The 21332-nt window shown below is 43.5% G+C and overlaps 1 protein-coding gene across 1 annotated transcript; it reads left to right on the top strand.

Moving 5' to 3' along the window:
* The first annotated feature begins 192 nt into the window (after positions 1–192).
* LOC113420680 (glucagon receptor-like) lies at positions 193–20741 on the top strand. The gene is made up of 13 exons (XM_026680717.2): positions 193–329; positions 1378–1474; positions 3253–3360; positions 5156–5277; positions 8900–9006; positions 10162–10318; positions 12445–12604; positions 13653–13713; positions 15668–15737; positions 16497–16585; positions 16694–16832; positions 18754–18795; positions 19733–20741. The coding sequence occupies exons 1-13, from the start codon at positions 255–257 to the stop codon at positions 19799–19801; spliced, it is 1296 nt and encodes a 431-aa protein (XP_026536502.2). The 5' UTR covers positions 193–254; the 3' UTR covers positions 19802–20741.
* Positions 20742–21332: the final 591 nt, after the last annotated feature.

Genomic DNA, 21332 nt, shown 5'->3' on the forward strand with positions numbered 1-21332 from the left:
TCCTGCATCCTTAAAGGAAGCTATGGTTTCTTCTAGGGGGGGAATTAAGCTGGCTGGAGAATTCTGGGAGTTGAAGTCCACAAGTGGTTAAAGTTGCCCAGCTTCAATATCCCAGGTCTAGTGGGACAGCTTTGAAACTTTTTAATGCCAGCGCAGCCTTTTAAAATGTTTTTCTTCTATTTTTCCGTTTATTTTAGAGAGACATCAGGAGCATAGTTGGGTGAGTGATTCATGCCCCGAGGTTGTGGCTCAGGATGAAGGATGTGCTTTTCTGCCATCATATAACAAAAGAAATTGGTTTCCTCTTGATGAGCTCCATCTTAATGGAGGTAAGAAGGTCAGATCAGTAGATAGCAAGAATTTGCCTTGTTCCCGGGAAATGTGTCAGGTGTAAAGAATCAGGACCACTAGATTAGGTTGCAATATAGGAGATTGATTCAAGCCTACACATAAGAATCTGGTCAACTAAAGTTCAACACTAAATTGGCACCAGATAAGAATTCAGGGCTTGGATCTCTTGTGGCAACGCAATAACTCCAAACTGATGACACGTTTAATTCTGCCCTCCTAGCTCTGCCCGCTTTTCTCCTACAGAATTCTACTGGATGTACTAGGACTTCCTATCCACAACTGACTGAGCTCTTAAGCCTCCTGGGATATGTTGTGAAAGGAGGTAGTATTCAGCTGGGGAGAAGTGAAATTTAATGGTATCAATTGGGCATCAATTGATTTTTCCAACTGTTTTTCATTGAAGAAAAATAAGACGCTCAATACTACATCTTTAAAAGAAAACAGCAAATGTTTAGATTTCATTAGACATTTTTTGTTAAATTTCATTAAAACAAAAGAGACTGAAAGGAGATAAGTCCGCTAATAGGAACCATTTTAGAAGCAAGTGGAGATCTTCCTCCTTAATTCTAAATCCCAGATGAGGATTTTAGTCCTTCTCCCAAAAGAAGGAAAGAGTTGGTCTCCATTCACACATGGTCAAACCTGAGTGTTGAGTGGGCTCCTCCTTCCCTTTGTCTAAGAAAGACTGTCTTTTCCATCAGTATAGAAATAAGGCTGGAGGCACATAGCGGACATGAATAAAATGAACACAGTATATTATGTGACGTGATCTTTCCTCACTCAGAAGAAGTCAACTGTTGAATGGATTTTGACTGATTGGGGAATTCTGGAAGTTGAAGTCCACAGGTCTCAAAGCTGCCAAGGTTGGACACCCCTGTTTTAGAGCAAAGAGGGCAGGTTCTATACCCCAGAACTACATGGACTTAGAGAGCAAAAGGGAAGCAGAGTGGATGAAATCTAGATAGTGCTAGTATGCTCTGAATATTGTGCTTCTGACAGGATTAACAAAGGTGTGGTTTTATGCAGAGTTGCAGCGCAAAGATTCTAGAGAAGACATTTGACCAGTGGTTGAGATATAAAGATGAATGTATGAAGAAGATGGCAAATGATCCTTATCCTTCAGGTGAGGCTCTGTATCATTGGTGAACTGTCAGTCATAGAAACAAGGGTGTCTTGGGAGTAAAATTACAGGGTTGGGAGGGAGTTTGGAAGTCTTCTAGTCCAACCTCCTGCTCAAGCATGAGACCCTTTATTTTAGACCAGGGGTCTCCAACCGTGACAACTTTAAGCCTGGAGGACTTCAACTCCCAGAATTCCCCAGCCAGCTTTGCTGGGAGTTGAAGTCCTCTAAGCTTAAAGTTGCCAAGGTTGGAGACCCCTGTTTTAGACAAATGGCTATCCAATAACTTCTTGAAAACCTCCAGTGATGGAACACCCAGAACTCTGGGAGGCGAGCCAGCGCAAAGATTAATTGTTCTCACTGTCTGGAAATTTCTCCTTAGTTCTAGGTTGGATCTCTCTTTCACCCATTACTTCTTCTCCTGCCCTCAGGTACTTTGACCCCTCCTCTGTGATAGCCCCTCAAGTACTTCAAGAAGATTGCTATCATGTCAACCCTAGTCCTTCTCTTCATTAGACAAGACATACCTAGATGAATGAATGAATGTATGTTGTTGTTTTAACCATTCAGTCAAGTCTGACTCTTGGCGATTTTATAGGCAAGTGTTTTTTATGCTGGGGTCGCCAACCTTTTGGACCTCAGGGACTATCAAACTCATAAATTTAAATCCTGTGGACCAGAGAGCCTGGGAAAATCCCCCCAAAAAAGACTGCAGGAAAATTCCCCACCCCGTTTTCCTACCAATCAATCATTCTCCAGCTCCGTTCTCAGCGGGAGAGAGAGAGAGAGAGAGAGAGAAAGAGAGGGAGGGAGGGAGAGAAAGACAGACAGACAGATGGACAAACAGAGACTTTTGGCTTCATGCAAGGAAAGCAGCAGAAGCAGCAGAAGTCTTCCTTTCTCTCCCCCAAACTCTGACAGAAATGAGTCTTTGTGAGACTTGTTGCACCGGTGCAGCCTCTTGGAGCAGGATGCCTTGCAGGGTCCCAAAGACTCATTTCTGGTGGAGTTTTGGGGAGAGAAAGAAAGACTTTTGCTGCTTTCCTTGCGTGCAGCCAAAAGCAGAAGAAGAAAGAAGTGGAAAGAAACAGCCCGGTGGCCAGGTGAGGTGCATGGGGCGTGTGGAGCAAGTTCCCCCCCCCACTCCACCCTTTCCCCCCTCCCCTCAGTACCTCATGTTGTTCACAATGCAAGCCACACAAGCCTTGTGTTCCCACGGGCCATGTGGGCAGCACAGCCTTGTGTTCCCATGCAACCTGGATTAATTGCTTTGGGGGTGATATTTCTCTGTGGACCACCGAAATTTTCTTACGGACCACCAGTGGTCCCCGGCCCACTGCTTTATGCTACCCTATCAAACACAGCTTCTTTCAGTTGTTGGATGTTCATCTTTGTATCAGTTTTGAGCCAAAGCCAATGTGTTCTTTGCTTGCACCCTTCTTCTTGTTCCACTAACCATTCCTAACATCATTGACTTCTCCAATGAATTGACATGTATGACATGGCGAAAGTAAATCAGACATAGTCTTGTGATTTTGGATACTAGTGATGTACCTGGTTTTATATGATTCAGCACCTCTTTGTCGGTTGCTGTGGCTGTCCATGGTATATGCAACATTTAGTCCAGGAACAAACGAATAGTTGAATGAATAAACGTAGAGAGTTTCATGATATCGATACTGTTGACTGTGAACACTTAAGATGCTTGTGGGTATTCAAGTCCTATACCCAGTTAAATCATGGTCATCCTACCCAACCAGTCTTGTTTCTGTGCCTTGCAGGCCTCTTTTGCAACCGGACATTTGATATGTATGCATGCTGGCCAGATGGGAATCCAGGAGCTATTGTCAATGTATCTTGTCCTTTCTATCTACCCTGGTATGAGAAAGGTAAGTGAGGTTGGATTTTGGGGCACTCGGAAAGGGATCAGCAAAGTATCCCAAGTAGATTGCTTCCTAGGTACCCTGAAGTTAGTTTGTTTCATCCCCTCCTTTTTCAATGAAAAAATACGAATGTGTAAAATAAAATCAAAATCAATCCTTTAGTCCGTAACATCCCTATTATAAAATGATCATCCAGTCTAACTTTTGTCTAACTGCTCTGCATTGTTTGGCTCCATGAAAATCTAACCAAACAATGCACTAAACTTCAGCAAGGAACAGTCTGCCAAAACACCCTAACCCATCTTCTGCCAGCTTCTGCTTTACATCATCACCTGGTGTCTTTTGATAGAGTTGGTTGGAGCTGGGCATCACTCAAATTGAACTAATGAAATAATCTAAAAAAATCTACTGGATATCAACTCCCAGAATTCTCCAGACATCACAGAGAGAATAATGGATAGTCCTCCATCCTTTCTGGGCTACTCAGTAAGGCATTAATGTTCGATAACTGCTCCATCTGGTGACTATAAGAAGAAAAGCAGATTATCGTAGACTTAACAGAACAGAGTGTTTATGTTGTGTGAAAACCTTCTTGTGTATATCTGTCAACCAACCCACAAAATATAGCAGTTTGGATCTCTTAAAGATTCTAACCATGCCCTTTTTTTTTGGTCCCATGTGGATCCTCATAAATATAAAAGTTGTGTGAAGGAGGCTGAGCCTTTCTACCTTCTAAAGTTCTTGAGATGTTTGAACCTCTTGGTGGGACTCTTCAAAAAACAGCCTTCTTCTAATCTGAGTTGCCCTTAAAAGCTGGGGGAACTTCACTGCCCGAGATTTCCTAACCAATATGGGCATTCCTGAGACTTCTGGCCACGCGAGTTGTGTGTTCCCGCGTGCAATCTTGCCCTCTCTTCATTGCTTCCCACTCTGTCTTCTTGAGAGTCTCAGGTGGGAAGAGGATGACTAATGCAAAACTCCCTTTTAATGACCCAAAGATCCTGCTTACAGAGCACATCTAATTGGATTGTTGCAGATTAATCAGTTGCACGGGAACCTTAACCCAGTTATCTGGTCCAGACAACCCCTCTCTCCCCATTACCCATGTCATGGGAATTGACACTGCATGGATCTGTGAGGGTTGAACTCCTAGAGATTTAACAGATTTAACAGAGTTGGAAGGGACCTTGTAGGTCTTCTAGTCCAACCCCTGCCAATGCAGGAGATCCTACTACACCATTTCTGACCGATGGCAGTCCAGTCTGTTCTTGAAAGCCTCCAGTGATGAAGCTCCCACAACTTCCAAAGGCAACTTCTGCTCCATTGGTTGATTGCTCTCACTATCAGAAAGTTTCTCCTTGTTTCCAGGTTGAATCTCTCTTTGTTCAGTTTCTATTATTCTTTGTCTGGCCTTCGGATACTTTGGAAAATAGCTTGACCCCCTCCTCTCTGCAGCAGCCCCTCAAATATTGGGACACTGATGTCCGTCACTGAAGGTTTTTAAAAAGAGACTGGACAGTCACTTGTCTGACATGGTATAGGTTCTCCTGCTTGAGCAGGGGGCTGGACTAGAAGACCTCCAAGGTCCCTTCTAGCTCTATTCTATTCTATTTTATGTCTCCCCTGGTCCTTCTCTTCCCTAGACTAGCTATGCCCAGTTCCTGCAACCATTCACTGTATGTTTTAGCCTCCATTCCCCTCATCATCTCTGTCTTTAACTCCTTTTCTGTCTAGGATAAGGGGTGAAAATCAAACAGACAGATGTAGAGTCCTTGATGATTCTGGCTATTTGTGTTTGCAGTTAAACATGGAGTTGTGAGCCGCCAATGTGGGCTTGACGGGAATTGGGTGCTGCTGAATGGGACGGCGTTCTGGAGGGACCATGTCCAGTGTATCGAAGAGACGGAAACCACCATGAAAGAGGTGAGAAATGAAAGAACTGAGTAGCATGTCAAGAGAATGATTTATGAGGGCTGCTCTCCAGATATCGAGAGAGGAATAGTTTCAAGGTCACGAGAAGTGATTGTACCACTCCAAACTGTGTTAGTGAGGCCACGCTTGGAATAGTGCATCCAATTCTGGACACCATGATAGAAAAAAAAAAGATGTTGAGTCCCTAGAAAGAATGCAGAAGAAGAAGAAGGATGGTGAGGAGTCTGAAGGTGAATTGAATTGAATTGAATTCTTTATTGTCATTGTACTTATATACACAGCATACACATACAATAAAATTCACATAACACCCAGAGACCAGGCCCAACACACATACACACATGACAATCCCCAAACACACACCCCCCACCAAAATTCCCCATCCCCTAAAAACATGCAAGCATCCACACAACAGACCAAATAATACTGTCCAACAGCTCACTGATGATGGTCCTTAAGTTCATTGTTAAGTGCAATTATAGCTCTGAGATCAAAGCTGTTCAGAAAACGTGTGGACCAAGTTTTAATGGTTCTTTATCTTCTGCCAGAAGGCAACAGTTTCACAAAGATTGTGAGCAGGATGGGAAGAGTCTCTAAGACTGTTGTGCAACTTCCTGAAACAGTAAGATGCAAAGATGTCGTCCAGGGCTGGTAGCTGGAACCCAATGATATTCTGGGCAGTTAAATTATATGTTGAATGACCCCAAGGGTACTTTTTTCAGGAGGCAACTGTACTTCCCTGTTGTTGTTTTTTCTTTAGAAGATGTTTCGCTTCTCATCCAAGAAGCTTGGAAGGAAGGGAAGGAAGGAAGCTCCTTGGATGAGAAGTGAAACGTCTTCAAAAGAAAAAAAAACAAGAAAGTCCAATTGCCTCTTGAAAAAAAAGCACCTTTGGGACAACCATGACCTGGAGGACTGAGAATCTCTACAGACTTTTAGCTATACAATTTGGGATGGACACCCTTGGAATGGTGTGGGAGTAGGAATGGATTTCCAGAGGAAAAAATTGCAGACTACAAGAACCAGGAGCACTAACTCAGGTGACCCTGAGGACTCAGATAAACCTCCAAGTGACCTCAATGACCCTCCAAAAGGATGCAAATGACCAGCTTTCTGCAAGGAATATAAATCCTTCCATTTCCCACCATCCTGTCAGAGCTGAAGAAGCTTCTTGGATGAGAAGTGAAACATCTTCAAAAGAAAAAAACAAGAAAATCCAGTTGCCTCCTGAAAAAAACCCACCTTTGGGACAATCACAACCTGGAGGACTGAGAATCTCTGCGGGCGTTTGTATGATGAATGGTTGCAGGTACTGGGTATGTCTAGTCCAAAAAGGAGAAGACTTGGGGAGAACAGTAATTAAGGGATGGTTACTGAGAAGAAGGGATTGATTTATTATCCAAAGCACTGGAAGGCAGGACGAAAAGTAATGGGTGAAAGATCCTTAAAGAGGAACTAAGGGGAAATTTCCTGACCGTGGGAACAATGAATCAATGGAATCGCTTGCCTCCCAAAATTGTGGATGCTCTGATGAGGTTTGTGAGAAGAGATTGAACCTCCGTTTGACCAGGATGGTAGAAAGAATCTCTTGCCTTGAGTGGGGGAGGGGGTGTTGGACAAGAAGACCTCTTTGAGGTCCCTTCCAGTTCTATGATTCCGTATCCAGAGGCTACAATCCCATTAGCCTGCTTGATCTTCTGGAACAGGGGACGTTGTAGTCTAATCTTGGCTGACCTAAGGTTGAGAACCCCGACCTATTTTTAGAGTTTTGTTGGATTTCCTGTGAAGGTTTGGGATGGTTAAATGATCGGCTTTCTTGTGTTCGGGGATTTCTGAGCTTAAAAGAACCACCTGTGATCTCTTCTTCAGTCGAAAGTTCATTTTTATGTTGTTTTTGTCAACGAGGGCAGCAGGCACAAGGAAGACATAATGCAGGTTTTTTTTAGCATTTCCTATTTACTTGAATTTATATTCCAAGTACGTTTTCATGCTGTACAATCATGGTTGTTTTGTTTGTTTTTTAAAAAAAGCCTTAAACTAATTTATTAAATTGCATTTCCCCCCCTCAAAGATGACTTTGAAGCATGGCTTGGGGTGTGTGTTTTTTTCTTTCTTGCTCTGCAGGATAGCCTGATCTGCATAATGATGATTTTTGCTGATTTCCTGCAGGGTTAGGCTGCTTGGTGAATGTTTGAAAGAGAGACTTCAGACTAAAATCTGAAGATTGCTCAGACTAAAATCATCCTCAGATCACTTTTATATTTCTGTTAAGAACATGACATAGATCATCATCATCATCATCATCATCATCTTTTAATGACCCCATAATCCTTTGCTGGGTGGAATCTAGGCAACTGAATGGAGCTGAGGGTTTACTGGCCGGATGCTCTTCCTGTCTCCAATGCAAAGGTTCTTTTTTCAGCAAATATACTCCAATCTAGCCCAGAGAAATATCTGCCTCTACTTAGGATCGAACTCACAACCTCCTGATTGGGAGGTGAGAGCACCACCTCTAGGCCACCACACCATTCAAAGAAAAAAACCATGCCATCACTAATGATGTGGTCATTAAGTGAGTCTCACCTGATTTTAAATCTTTTTTTTTTTTGGTCGTGGTTCTTGAGCGAATCATCAGTTTCATTAAGTGAACTTGGGCTTCCTTCACTGACTTTGCTTGTTGGAAGCACCCCAAGATGGTTGTAAATGTGACCCTGGACGCTGCAGCCACTGTAAATATATGCCTGTTGCCCAGGGCCCAATTTGTGTCACATGACCATCAGGACACTGAGATGGTCATAAGTGCCAAGACTTGTCACTTTCTTCAGCCCCATGGTAATTTGTAGTCTATACTTGTAATTCAAGGATTACCTGTAGACTGACATGGGGGGAAGGTAGGTAGGTAGGTAGGAAGGAAGGAAGGAAGGAAGGAAGGAAGGAAGGAAGGAAGGAAGGAAGGAAGGAAAAGGGAGATAGGGGAGGGAGGGAGGGAAGAGGGAGATAGAGAAGGAAAGAAGGGAGGGAGGAGGGAAGGAAAGAAGGAAAGAAAAAGGAAGGAAAAGGAAGGGAGGGAGGGAAGGAAAGAAGAGGGAGATAGAGAAGGAAAGGAGGGAGGGAGGAAGGAAAAGGGAGGGAGGAAGGAAGGAAGAGGGAGGTAGAGAAGGAAAGAAGGAATAGGGGAAGGAAAGAAAGGGAGATATATTTTATTTAAATAAGCATCCATGGTTTGCAAGGGGAAGGAAGGAAGGGAGGGAGGGAGGGAGGGAGGAAGGAAGGAAGGAAGGAAGGAAGGAAGGAAGGAAGGAAGTCTGCTTTAGATAATGTAACATACAACTGATAAAAAAAATAGATGGGGCTCGTTTTCGGGTTAGCGATTTCAATTTTACCTTGGTAAAAGTTTGCATAGGATCTACCTTCTTTACGATGAGTGCTTTGTTTTGTTGTACTTCGTGGGGAAAACAGTAAGTTGATTTGCTCTACACTAAAACGATCCTTTTACTCTTCCACCCCCCATGCTGCTAACCATCCAGTTCTACCTCCCCTCCACCCCAAAAATGCTATCCGTGGCTACCGCTCCTTTTCACCTGCTTGACGGAACCCCTTCTTTCTTCTGTAGGAAGCAACTCATCGCCTTATGGTCAGCTTCAAAGTCCTCTACACAGTGGGCTATTCGCTGTCGCTTCTGGCCCTGATCTTGGCTCTACTCATCTTGACTGTCTTCAGGTAATGCTTCCCATGGTAGCTGAGGAAGCTTCCAAGCACCAAATTTGGAAAAGGTTGAGACCACAAATAATATGGTGCCATGTTTCTCAACGGTATCATTCTAAAATGTGTGGGATTTCAACTCCCAGAATTCTCCAGCCAGCATAGAGCTGTCTGGAAATGTCTGGGAGTTGAATGCCACACCTCTTAAAATTTGCCAAGGTGATGAAACACTGACATAGAGTGGGATCCTTCCTTCACTGTGCCTTGTTGAGGTTACCTAGTTTGGTGATGAAATGTCTGCAAGAAACAACCAAGCTCAGAGAGCATCAAGGATCATTCCTGAGCTACAAATATCCTCTTTCTTAATACAGGGATTATTTCCTTCGCAAATTGCACTAACGGTTGGGAAGCTTTTTCCTAAAATTTAACTGGAGTTTGCCTTTCTGTATCTTAAATCCGTTATTCCGTTTCCAACACTCTGAAATAATGAAGGACAAACCTTGATCTTTCCTTTTTTGTGATATCTTCTCAAGAGTTAAAAAGATTTAGCTGGCCTATTTTCTTTCAGCCATTTTTCTCGGGGCTAAATATATCCATCTCTTTCTACTTTTCTTTGTAGCGTTTACCTTTTGATCTTCCTTCCATTCATTCTTGTTGCCATTGTCTGAATCTGCTCCAGCTTCTCTGAATTTCTCCTTAAAATACGGCTACATACTAACACAAAATAAAATGGAAGAGTTCCTTCTCTTGATTTAGATGTTGACGGAATCATCCACATGTTGATCTTTTCAGAGATGATAATTTGGGTTTCTGTTGAGACTCTTTCATAGATGTATAAGGTTCTTCTAGACCAGGAGTGTCCAACCTTGGCAACTTTAAGACTCGTGGACTTCAACTCCCAGAATTCCCCAGCCAGCTTTGCTCTGCTGGCTGGGGAATTCTGGGAGTTGAAGTCCACAAATCTTAATTTGGCAACGTTGGACATCTTTGTTGTAGATCGTTCCAAACACATGGCCACTCAATTCGTCTTGAAAGCCCCCAATAAGAGGAAATTCTTCTTCCAAGTGATTGCACCATATAATGGAGGTTCTCGCGATCAAAAAGATTGCTCTATTAGCTGATTTAATTGTGACAACTTTGCCTATGAATGGTCATGTTCCCTTCGTCTTTCAGGAGACTTCGCTGCACTCGGAATTATATTCATGCTAATCTTTTTGCTTCCTTTGGTCTACGGGCCATTTCGGTGATTGTGAAGGATGCGCTGCTGGAGAAGATGTGGGGAAGGGAGACCTTCCAGATGTCTGACTGGGAAGACTTATTGAGTCATGAGGTAAGTTACTGTCTTCCTAAGGGTAGTTACAGACAGTGGAGGTTGAAGACCCTCCACTGAGATCTTCTCATAGTGATGTGCTTTAAGCCAGGAGATCACAAGGATTGCCTGGCAGCCATGGTGGAAGAATTAGCTGACTCTATGTCATTAAGGGACGCGGTGGCTCAGTGGCTAAGACGCTGAGCTTGTCGATCAGAAAGGTCGGCAGTTCGCCAGTTCGAATCCCTAGCGCCGCGTAATGGAGTGAGCTCCCGTTTCTTGTCCCAGCTTCTGCCAACCTAGCAGTTCGAAAGCATGTAAAAAAAAAAACGCAAGTAGAAAAATAGGGACCCCTTTGGTGGGAAGGTTCCGTGTGCCTTCGGTGTTTAGCCATGCTGGTCACATGACCATGGAGACATCTTTGGATAGCGCTGGATCTTTGGCTTTGTAACAGAGATGAGCACTGACCCCTAGAGCCGGAAACGAGTAGCACGTAGGTGTGAGGGAACCTTGCCTGATGTCATTGCCCAGGAGATGCCTGAGTGCAGGATTCCTACATTCTTCAGAGAGACTTCTTCCTTGTCCTCCAGTGGAGGTTAAGTTCCTGTCCTACCCAGACTTGTAGCCTACATAAAACTCTCCTTGGATCCAGCAGGTTCTACACATTCAACACGAGATGCCATGACTAGTTGAATAAATCACAATTGGCTGCGCTTACAGGACTTGTTGAGATATGATCCCTATTTTGCAAATCATATCTGAATTCATCCAAAAAAAACTAAGCCAAAACTACTTACGTGGCAGTTTAGAGTGAGGTGTGGACTAGATGGATTTGAGAATGGTTCCAATGGGATCTGCACTAGAGCTAACTCAGCGAATTTTGCTATCTGGGGTGAAAGCTAATAAGTTCATATCATGCCATCCTCTACCAAGCCATCCCACCTGGTATAAGTTGTCTATTTTAAGACTTGAAATGGGGTGACATCTTCCCTTCAGGACAGCTACAGAATACTTGCTGGGAATACCAAAGTCTTCAGTTCGGTTGCACGGTATCTTCAAGAGAGCTGCAAAGAATTCCTTTCTAATATCCTTGGAGACCCACTGTGGTTGGGTGAAATTGGTTAGGTGATTTTGGCAGTGAAGTCCACACCCAGGACATTCCTGTGGTTTCTCATCCAAGGACTAATCAGGTTGTCCTCAAAATACCCTTCTTTTGGAGAAGTAAATGGCTATTCCAAGAGAAGAGAATATTTGTAAGTCAGAGTTGAACTGTGGAGTCCCTGGTGCTCTCTGAGCTTGGTGGTTTTCTTGCAGACATTTCATGACCCAACTAGGTAACATCATCAGTGTTAGGAGGGAGTGGGGTTTGTAGTGGTGGTGGTGGTGGTGGTGGAGGAGGAGGAGGAGGAGGAGGAGGAGGATGACAACAACGACAGTGACAATGAGGACAACAATGACTATGGACTCCCTGAGCTTGGTTGTTTTCTTGCAGATTTTTTAATACCTAACTGGGGGACATCATCAGTATTAGGAGGGAGTGGGGTTTGAGGAGGAGGAGGAGGAGGAGGAGGAGAAGGAGGAGGAGGAGGAGGAGGAGGAGGAGGAGGAGGAGGAGGAGGAGGAGGAGGAGGAGGAGGAGGAGGAGGAGGACAACGACAGTGACAATGAGGACAACAATGACTATGGACTCCCTGGTGCCCCCTGAGCTTGGTTGTTTTCTTGCAGATTTTTTAATACCTAACTGGGGGACATCATCAGTATTAGGAGGGAGTGGGGTTTGAGGAGGAGGAGGAGGAGGAGGAGGAGGAGGAGGAGGAGGAGGAGGAGGAGGAGGAGGAGGAAGAGGACCATGGGGTTCCTGGTGCTCTCTGAGCTTGGTGGTTTTCTTGCAGACATTTCATGACCCAACTAGGTAACCTCATCAGTGTTAGAAGGGAGTAGGGTTTGCAAAGAGGAGGAAGAAGAGAACAGTGGAGTCCTTGGTGCTCTTGAGCTTGGTAGATCTCCTGCAGACATTTCATGACCCAATTAGCGCAAAGATAACAACGATTATGGAGTTCTTGATGTTCTCCGAGCTTGGTGGTTTTCTTGCAAATGTTTCATTACCAAACCAGGTAGCATCTTTTTCTCTGCTTCCCTTCTCTTAGGCTGCCATTGGTTGCCGGGTGGCTCAGGTCTTGATGCAATATTGCATTCTAGCCAATCACTATTGGTTTCTGGTGGAGGCCATCTACCTGTACAAACTGCTGATTGGCGCCGTCTTTTCAGAGAAGAATTACTACACGCTGTACCTCTACCTTGGCTGGGGTGAGATGAAATGAGGGAAGAAGATGGCTTGTTCCAATGTTGGGGGCCAGGATTCAAATTATTTCAGTATTCCCCATTATGCTCAACGTATTTGAAGGACATCAAAGTAGAGAATCCCCCATTATGTTCAGGATACTGTTGGGGAGGCAGATGGAGATGAGATGTGATCATCCTACCAACCTTTGTCTTCAAGCACTGGAATGAGGTGTTTGCAGATAAGAGTTCGACTCTGTATGTAAATAGCGATGCTGCAACTGGTTGTAGGGACTGGCCATAGGTTCAGTGCCATCGTAACTTCAAACAGTCGCTAAACAAATGGTTATAAGTCAAAGACTACCTGTATCCTTCTCCATCCTTCCTTTATTTTATTTTATTAGTTTTTTTTCTCCTTCCTTCCTTGAGTCAGAATAACAGAAAGCATTTTATTGTTCCATTTGAAAATCTGCAGAACTGATTCTAATTGCAACATTTGCATTCCCTGAACAGTTTCCCCTCTTGAATTGGACCAATTTGATGGCTTACGGAACCTGAGATTTATTTCTTGGGTGCAATCTTTTCAGCACCTAAGAAAACCCAGTAAAAAAAAAAAAAAAAGGAGGCAGGAACCAACTTGTTGGAGAGAGACTGGCCAAGCTAGGGGGAGGAGTCAAGCAGGGAATTAGCCTGGAATCTTAACATAGGCACAAAAAGGCAAGGCCTGACCTTAAATGCCGTTGAATTTTATCTTGCCTAGCCCAGATGCAAACTGCTGGTCTGGGAAGGTTCCTGTGAAATAACCACAAGCTAACTTATTTATTTTATTTGATTTATTTGATTTGTCAATGGCTTACAAGATAATAGGTATAAGTATAAACATGAGTAAGAATACAGGAAATAGGTACGAATAAATGGGGACAATAGGACAGGGACGGGAGGCACGATGGTGCACTTATGCACGCCCCTTACAGACCTCTTAGGAACTCTTCACACATGGGTCTGGTTGTTCTTGTCTGACACAACTTGCTAGCTGATTCCCATGATCATTTTGCCTTTTTTTTTTTTTGAATAGGGACCCCTGTGGTCTTTGTGGTACCCTGGATGGCAGCCAAATACTTGAAGGAAAACACAGAGTGAGTCTGGAGATGCTGGATGGGAACCAATTTTAAGCACTTAAAAAAACTTTGGGGGGGCAGAAGCTCATGTAGATGGTAGGCCTAATGATAATAGACAATGTCACCCCTTTGCTGTCTTCTGGAAAAAAGTACTTTTCCTCCAGATCTGAACCGTTTGTAACAAAGAGTCTTGAAAACATGTCTTAAGGATTTCATAAGATTCCTATCATAGATGGGAGAGAGAAGATTTGGGGTTATTCTAAGGATAGTAGAATTGGGAATGCCATGCTCTACTGAGCAACTTTTTATTTTTAACAACAAACATAAACAAACACAAAAACACAAAACACCAAATAAAAGCTTCTTTCCACTGTACAGTGTGTCGGTTGGTACGTATCTTTTGTGCACAATATCAGCAGTCATTCCCTTTTAATTTTATGTTACATTTCATAATGTATAAAGCGACTGTCCACTTGATATCATACAGTATAATTATTATCAAATAATTATTAGACGATGATTACAAATTCACATCATCCTTTTCGAGCAAGCATCGTCCTTCTGAGCAACTTGAAGTGAGCACTGCAGAGCAAAGTTTGGGCCAAACAGATCTTAGTTCTGCATGTTGTAGGAGTTACAAGTTGGCATGGCATTACCACGATCCCAACGTCTTGAGACCTTAGAAAGGGCACAGAGAAGAATAACCAAGATGATTAGGGAACAGGAAGCTAAATCGTATGATGAATGGTTGAGGGAATTAGGTATTCTAACGAAGGTAGGTAGTCTAACGAGGAGAAGGACCAGGGAGACATTATAATACCAGTCCTTGAAGGGCTGTCACAGAAAAGAAGAGGTTGTCTATTCTCCAAAGCATCTGAGAGCAGAACAAGAAGCAAAGGGTGGAAGATCATTGAAGAGAGATCCAACCTAGAACTAAGGATAACTTTTCTGACGGCGAGAACAATTCATCAATGGAACAGCTTGCCTCCTGGAGTTGTGGGTGCTTGAGGTTTTCAAAAATAGACTGGACAATCATTTATGCAAGATGATATAAGACCGTGAGGTCGAGCCTATGACACGCCTGCCACAGGTGGCACACAGAGCCATTTGTGCCAGCACACAAGCTGCAGGCAAATTTACCTCACTGCGCATGCACTGCGCCCCAGAGCTGATTTTCGGCCAGTTTGAGGCCTTTTTCAGCCTCCCAAAAACTTGAGGAAGGCTTCTGCAGGCTTTGCAGGATGAAAACTGGCCCCGTTTCGTCACTTCCTGTTTTTCCAAACCCTCCCTCAAGCCTTTGGGAGGCCGAAAAAGGCCTCAAACCGGCCGGAAATCAGCTCTGGGGCGCAGTGCAGGTAAGGGGGCAGTGGGTGGGTGGGGATTGCACGCGCATGTGTAGCGGGCATGCATTGCCTTCTGGGCGCTGGCACACGAGCGTGAGTGTACAAGTGCGCACACAATTTTTGGTACGGGAGCCCAAAAAGGTTAGCCACCACTGGTATAAGATCTCCTGTCTTGAGGACTAGATGACCCCCAAGGTCCCTTCCAACCCTATAGCTCTATATTCTATGGATACATTTTTCTGTTCGACGAAAACTACAGGCACTGGATAAAGAACAAGCATTGTGAAATCTGGGTTGATGATTGAGGTCCACCAGGGCAAGGGAAAGAATCTGGACTTCCTGACATCCTCCAGGACTTGATGGTGATCAAAGAGGCTTTTCTGTCCATTCACAAGGCAAGCTGTTCAAGAAACTCCTATCGTGGCAATCGATTTCTTTGAAAAACACGATCTTCTAATGTCCCCTTGGACTTAATTTTGGAGTGCTAACTATAAAACAGCCCCAAAGCTCTTCAATCCTCATAGCCAGGAAGACCTGTCAACAGTCTGTTAGAACATTTATCTGTGGTATGGACGGTCGGAATATGGTCTTATTTATGTCTTATGGCTGCCTTATTTTATATACTGCAGGTGCTGGGGAGTTAACGAGAACATGGCTTACTGGTGGATTATCCGTATCCCTATTCTGCTGGCATCAATGGTAAGTGCTACTCCGGTTGGAATGGGAGGGAGATGACAGGATGTGGTGCAATCTTCTAGTTTGAAATATTAGTCTGGGGGCCTTTGAAGAACGTTGACATTAATCTTTGGGGGGGGAAATGCAAATCGTCATCATTTTCTTATGTAACGTTGAATTGATTTGCACCACAAAAACCATGATACTCTTGTTCTAATTGGTTCCAAATGGTAGCATGTAGCATTAAACACACACACACACACACACACACACACACACCAGTTCATTTAGTGACTGTTCAAAGTTACAACGGCACTGAAAAAAAAGTGACTTATGACTGGTTTTCACATTTATGCAGCATCCCTATGGATATTAATAATTTAACAATTGCAGTGATTCATTGAATAACTATGGCAAGAAAGGTCATTAAATGGGGCAAAATGCATTGAACAAATGTCTCACTTAGCAACAGAAATTTTGGGCTCAGTTAATGGTCGTAAATTGAGGTCATACCTGTATATATAAATATTTTATTGTAGAAAGACCCTTCTTTTTCCTGTTTCAATTGCTCTATTGAAGCTTGAATATCTAATCGATAAGATTTAATGCTACTTCCACCCCTGGAATAAGTTTTGAAAATTGCTTTCTCAAGAGGTCAGCACATAACAAGTATGAAAATATGAAAACATTCCTGATTTCAGCTTTTAAACTTTATTCTGTAATGAAAATATTTCTTTGGAAATCTCAGTCATCTTCCAATGCATGCTTCCTTTTTCTTCCCAGATTAATCTGTTGATTTTCATGCAAATCCTGAAAGTGATCTTGGCTAAGTTACGGGCTAGTCAAAAGGACTACACAGATTATAAATTGCGGTAAGTTGAGATCTCCAGGCCAGCAATGGTGGTTGATTGTGGCTTCCTAACAGAAGGTTGTAGCTAAACCTGCGTTACTGATTCTGACGTCTCTATGCTCTCTTCCAGGTTAGCCAAGGCCACCCTCACACTCATCCCTCTCTTTGGGATTCATGAAGTGGTCTTCATCTTCGCCACGGATGAGCAAACCACGGGAGTCTTGCGCTACATCAAAGTTTTCTTCACACTTTTCCTCAACTCCTTCCAGGTAACTTTCACCTCAGTGCCATTCCAATTCATCTTTCAGATGTTTACAATTGGATCCTAGACATCCTGCATTCACTTATATTCCGATATGGGGAATTTTACTTGTACCAACTTTGCAGGAGGAATCTTTCTGTGTTTCTTGATAGTCGAGCGGTCAAGGTTCATTCCATGTCCCACGTGTCCCAAGAGTAACCTCTTCAAAAGATACAACCGGTTGATCTTTTCATTTTGAAGAGCTGAAGCGTTCCACTTCCACGCTGTGGTTTTGTACCAAGGCATTCTGGGAGATACCACTGAATATGGCTAACTCGCCATTTTGTGTGTTTCGGCCTTCAAGACAAATTCAGCCTTCAAGTCAATTTTCCAACAATGGATGGAAATTAATCAAGGAGAGAAGCAACCTGGAATTAAGGAGAAGCTTCCAAACAGTGAAGACAATTAACCAGTGGAACAGCTTGCCTTTAGAAGTTGTGGGTGCTCCATCACTGGAGGTTTTTAAAGAGAGGCTGGGCAGTCACATGTCTGAAATAGTATAGGATCACCTACTTGAGCAGGAGGCTGGACTAGAAGACCTCCAAGGTCCCTTTCCAGCTCGATTCCAAGCAACTGCAATTTTCATTTTAGGAAGTTATTTGCCATTGCTTACTTCCTAGGGCCGAGAGGGACTGGTCAAAGACCACCACTGGCTTTGTGCCTGAGACAGGAGTAGAACTCAGAGTCACCTGGTTTCTACAGCCTGGCACCTTTAACCATCTGTTGTGGCCCACTGGTGGCTAGCGGAGCTGGCAGCAGAGTCGGATAGTGAGGAGGTTGGGCAGGAACCTGGGCCAGTCTTAGAGGCTGAGGAAGGCTCGGGCGAGGGCTCTGCATCAGAGGCAGAGATGGGGCCAGGGCAGGCTGGCAGTTATCAGCTGCCTTCAGAGTCGGGGAGCAGTGAGGTGGGGGAGCAGCTAGAGTCAGTTCCCAGCCTGCGCATGCACAGAGCTGCCAAAAGAAAAGAACAATTACGAACTAAGGTTCGACGTGAGAGTTAGGCCACAGGTGGACGGTGAATGGCCCCTCCCATAGGGATTAAAAGGGGAGCAAAAGGGGAGGGGGACTTTTGCAGGAAACAATTCCTTCGTTGCAGCAGTGTGAAGATCTGCCTGTGCATCTCAGACCCTGTGCCGAGTCCTTCCATATCAGCACTGCGTTTGGAAATATTTACTTGGCAGCTCTCCAAGCTAGATAAGGTCTGTGCTTACAATTAGACCCTTGAAAGGCTGTTTGCCAGGCCTTTGGCTGAATGTGAATGCAAGAAATTCACCTTCGTTTAATAAAAGGGGTTTTGCAGGGTCAAAGAGTCTGCTTAGTGCTTTTGGGGGAAACCAAGGTCAGAACAGCACCGTACCAAGCTGTCTCTGTGTAACTGATCATATAACGCTATAAATCTAGTACCTAGGTTTGCTTTCTCCAACTTGGTGCCCTTCTAATGCACTAGTCTTCCAGTCCCATATATCCCTGGTCCCCCACCAACACGACAGCTGTGCATGCTTGAGATCAAAACATACTGCACATGGAAACCTGAACTGGGGAAGAATGAGAAAAATATAAACAGAAGAGTCCATATGAACATGTCTGGCTCTCAAGTGCATGAAATAATTTTAGAATTAAATCTAAGAGGCAAATTGTGATGTTTTCAGTAAAGCTGTACGGATAGACTGAACGATCATAGTTGTAGAGTTGGAAGGGACTACAATTTCTACAAGTGACACCAAAATGCAATTTCCATAATGCAAGATTTGGGTTAAGTAACAGGATATCAGCTTATACCCCAATTCTGATATCTATCTTAGTCCAGATCTAGTGCATTGCCCAATCACCACAATTTTAAGTATCCTGACAGGTATGTCTAATAAGATAATGTGTTCTGTCTACTACAGGGATTCCTGGTTGCTGTTCTCTACTGCTTTGCCAATAAGGAAGTGAGTATCCCTCCCTTTCTTAACCCATCACTAATTCTGAACAGCTTCAGAGGGTCCCTTCAGGCTATCTCCAACTTTAGATTAAAAAGGCACTCCCAGAGATGGTCTACAACAGTGTTTCTTAACCATGGCAACTTTAAGACATACAGATTTCAACTCCCAATATTCCTTGGTTAATTTTGTTGGTCTAGATTGGGTGTCAGCAACCACAGCTCTGGAGCCACATGAGGCTCTTTTGGCCTTCTGCTGTGGCTCCCTGTTGGGTGATCCCACCACTGACTGGCCCCCCTCGTTGCCCTCCCCTCCCAGTCACTCCTCACCTGGTCTGAGAAGGTAAAATATAAAAAAACAGAAATGAGAGGGAGGGAAAGACCCATTTCCCACAGAAAACACCGGGAGCCACAAAACCTGGGTAGGCGTGGCAGGGGAGTGTGTCATGTGACTGAGTGGGAGTGACATTGAGTTGTCCACACCCACACAGGCTTTGAGGCTGCCGGTGTTTTCTTTTCTGTGGGAAATGGGTCCAAATGTCTCTTTGAGTGTTTAAGGTTGCAGATCCCTGGTCTAGACCAAGAGCAATTAAGAGCATCTTAATTGGCTATGTTTAAAAAAATAAAATAAAGGAATCTACAGTGTAGGATTTCAGCTTTACAGTTACCATAAGCTTACAAGAGGAAGCCTAGATATTAATAAAACTCTACATCTTTTCAGATCTAAGTTTTCAGAGAATATTAAGGTTCCGGTAGTGGGCTGGGATTGGAGAGGCCCAGGTTCAGGTGCCCACTCAAACAAGCAGGTGGCAATTTTGGGCCAGTCATTCTCGCAATCCATCCGGCCTCACAAAGTGGTTCCTGTGTAATAAGATGGAGACATTTCCATCACATATAAAACCCTATGAAGAAACATGAACTCTCAAACATTCTTCTTGTTGTTCCAGGTGAAATCTGAAATGAAGAAGAAATGGCAATTGTGGAGACTGGACCACCCAGCGGTCAGCTGCAGTTAGTGAAGGAGATGGTATGGAATTTGGCATATCATACAGCAAGAATGTGCAGAAGCTGTTGAGATAGGCCTTGGAACTGCTCCGAATGGATTGTTGCTGCTCTTTAAGGCAATTATGACCTACTCTGGAATGATGGTTTGCTATCTTCACTGTCTGGAGACCAAAATATGGGGAAAGATGCTTGACCCAATATCGGCAGGAGGAGGTTCTGAGGAACATATTGGGACCAACAGCAAAAGGAAATCTTGGAAGCTTTTCCAACAGCGTTGCATGCATATATCATGGACTTTAATGAGCTCAGGATTCAACTTTTATTGATCAGACTTGACTTTCATGACAAGCAGAGGCCTTAATGCTCTTCAGGCATGAAATGAGTTGAGTTCTGCTCTTATGCCTTTCATATAGCAAGATGTGGCGGTCCTAAGAGATGAAAGGACAGGTCTTCATTTTCACTTTTGAACATCCTGGACAAAAGGGGAGGAATCCAGAACATCTTTTCATCAACTGATGTAGGGCACCCAACTCAAGCAATGACCAACTTACTACTTATCTAGCTCTATTCTGGGACCTTCCCTAATATCTACACTGAGATTCAGTGCAGATATCACCTAACAGGGAGATGGTTTGAAAAACGTTAAGGACTTTTCTGTGATTCACAGGCTCAACATTTATCTCCGATTTTTCTTTTCTTTTTATATACGTAAGTGGAATCATGATTGCTGAAAAAAGGACATTTAGCCTCGGCTAAGCCGCAGAAAAGGATGCTTTATGAAGGAACGATGTACAGAAAGGTTCAGAGTTAAAAAAAAAACCCCACCCCATCTCTAATTTAAAAAGGATACTGGTATCGGACAACCACAGTGCCCAGTTGTCCAAAAGAGGATGAAATTGTAGTGTTTTAAGCCAGCAGAGCAAGAAAGAAGCATACTCACAGTTCCGTATTAAAAAAGGAAAACCTACATCATTTTTTTTATTTGTAATGCATGACTCCCCCCAAAAAAAAAAAAAAACCCCAAAAACCTCAATCTATGTTCTGGGAAAAGAATATGGCCAATATGAATGAAACTATTTTGGAATTTCAAAGAAGCATCCCCGCTGATATTGAATCCTGACAAATGTTAGGAAAATAGCACTTCTTGCGAGCTTAGCCCGGCCTGGCATGTTCCTTTGGATTTGAAAGATGTTGGTGCTTATAGACATTTGAACATGTATTAAAAAGAGTGAAAATATATATTTTTCCAGCAGAAGAGATGTTGTCAAGAGATCAGGTCTGTCAATGAAATATATTGTGTGAAATCCCTTCCTGGGCTTGGATGCAAATTTGCAGAACTGTCCATAACCAAGCAGCATCTTGAACCATTTCAGCCTTGTTGTGACTTATTCACAGAGGTGATGAATGTTGGATCTGCAAAAATAGAAATCCCTTCCCCACAACCCATATTTGACACAGAGACGCCCAGCAATTTAAAGCCTCTTCCAAACCTCTCTATGCAACACACTCTATGGCAGACTCTCCAAACTTGGTGAATAGAAT

Source organism: Notechis scutatus, chromosome 12, assembly GCF_049901735.1.
Source record: "Notechis scutatus isolate UNSWTSFEM ecotype Mainland chromosome 12, rNotScu1.2, whole genome shotgun sequence".
NCBI classification, from domain to species: domain Eukaryota; kingdom Metazoa; phylum Chordata; class Lepidosauria; order Squamata; family Elapidae; genus Notechis; species Notechis scutatus.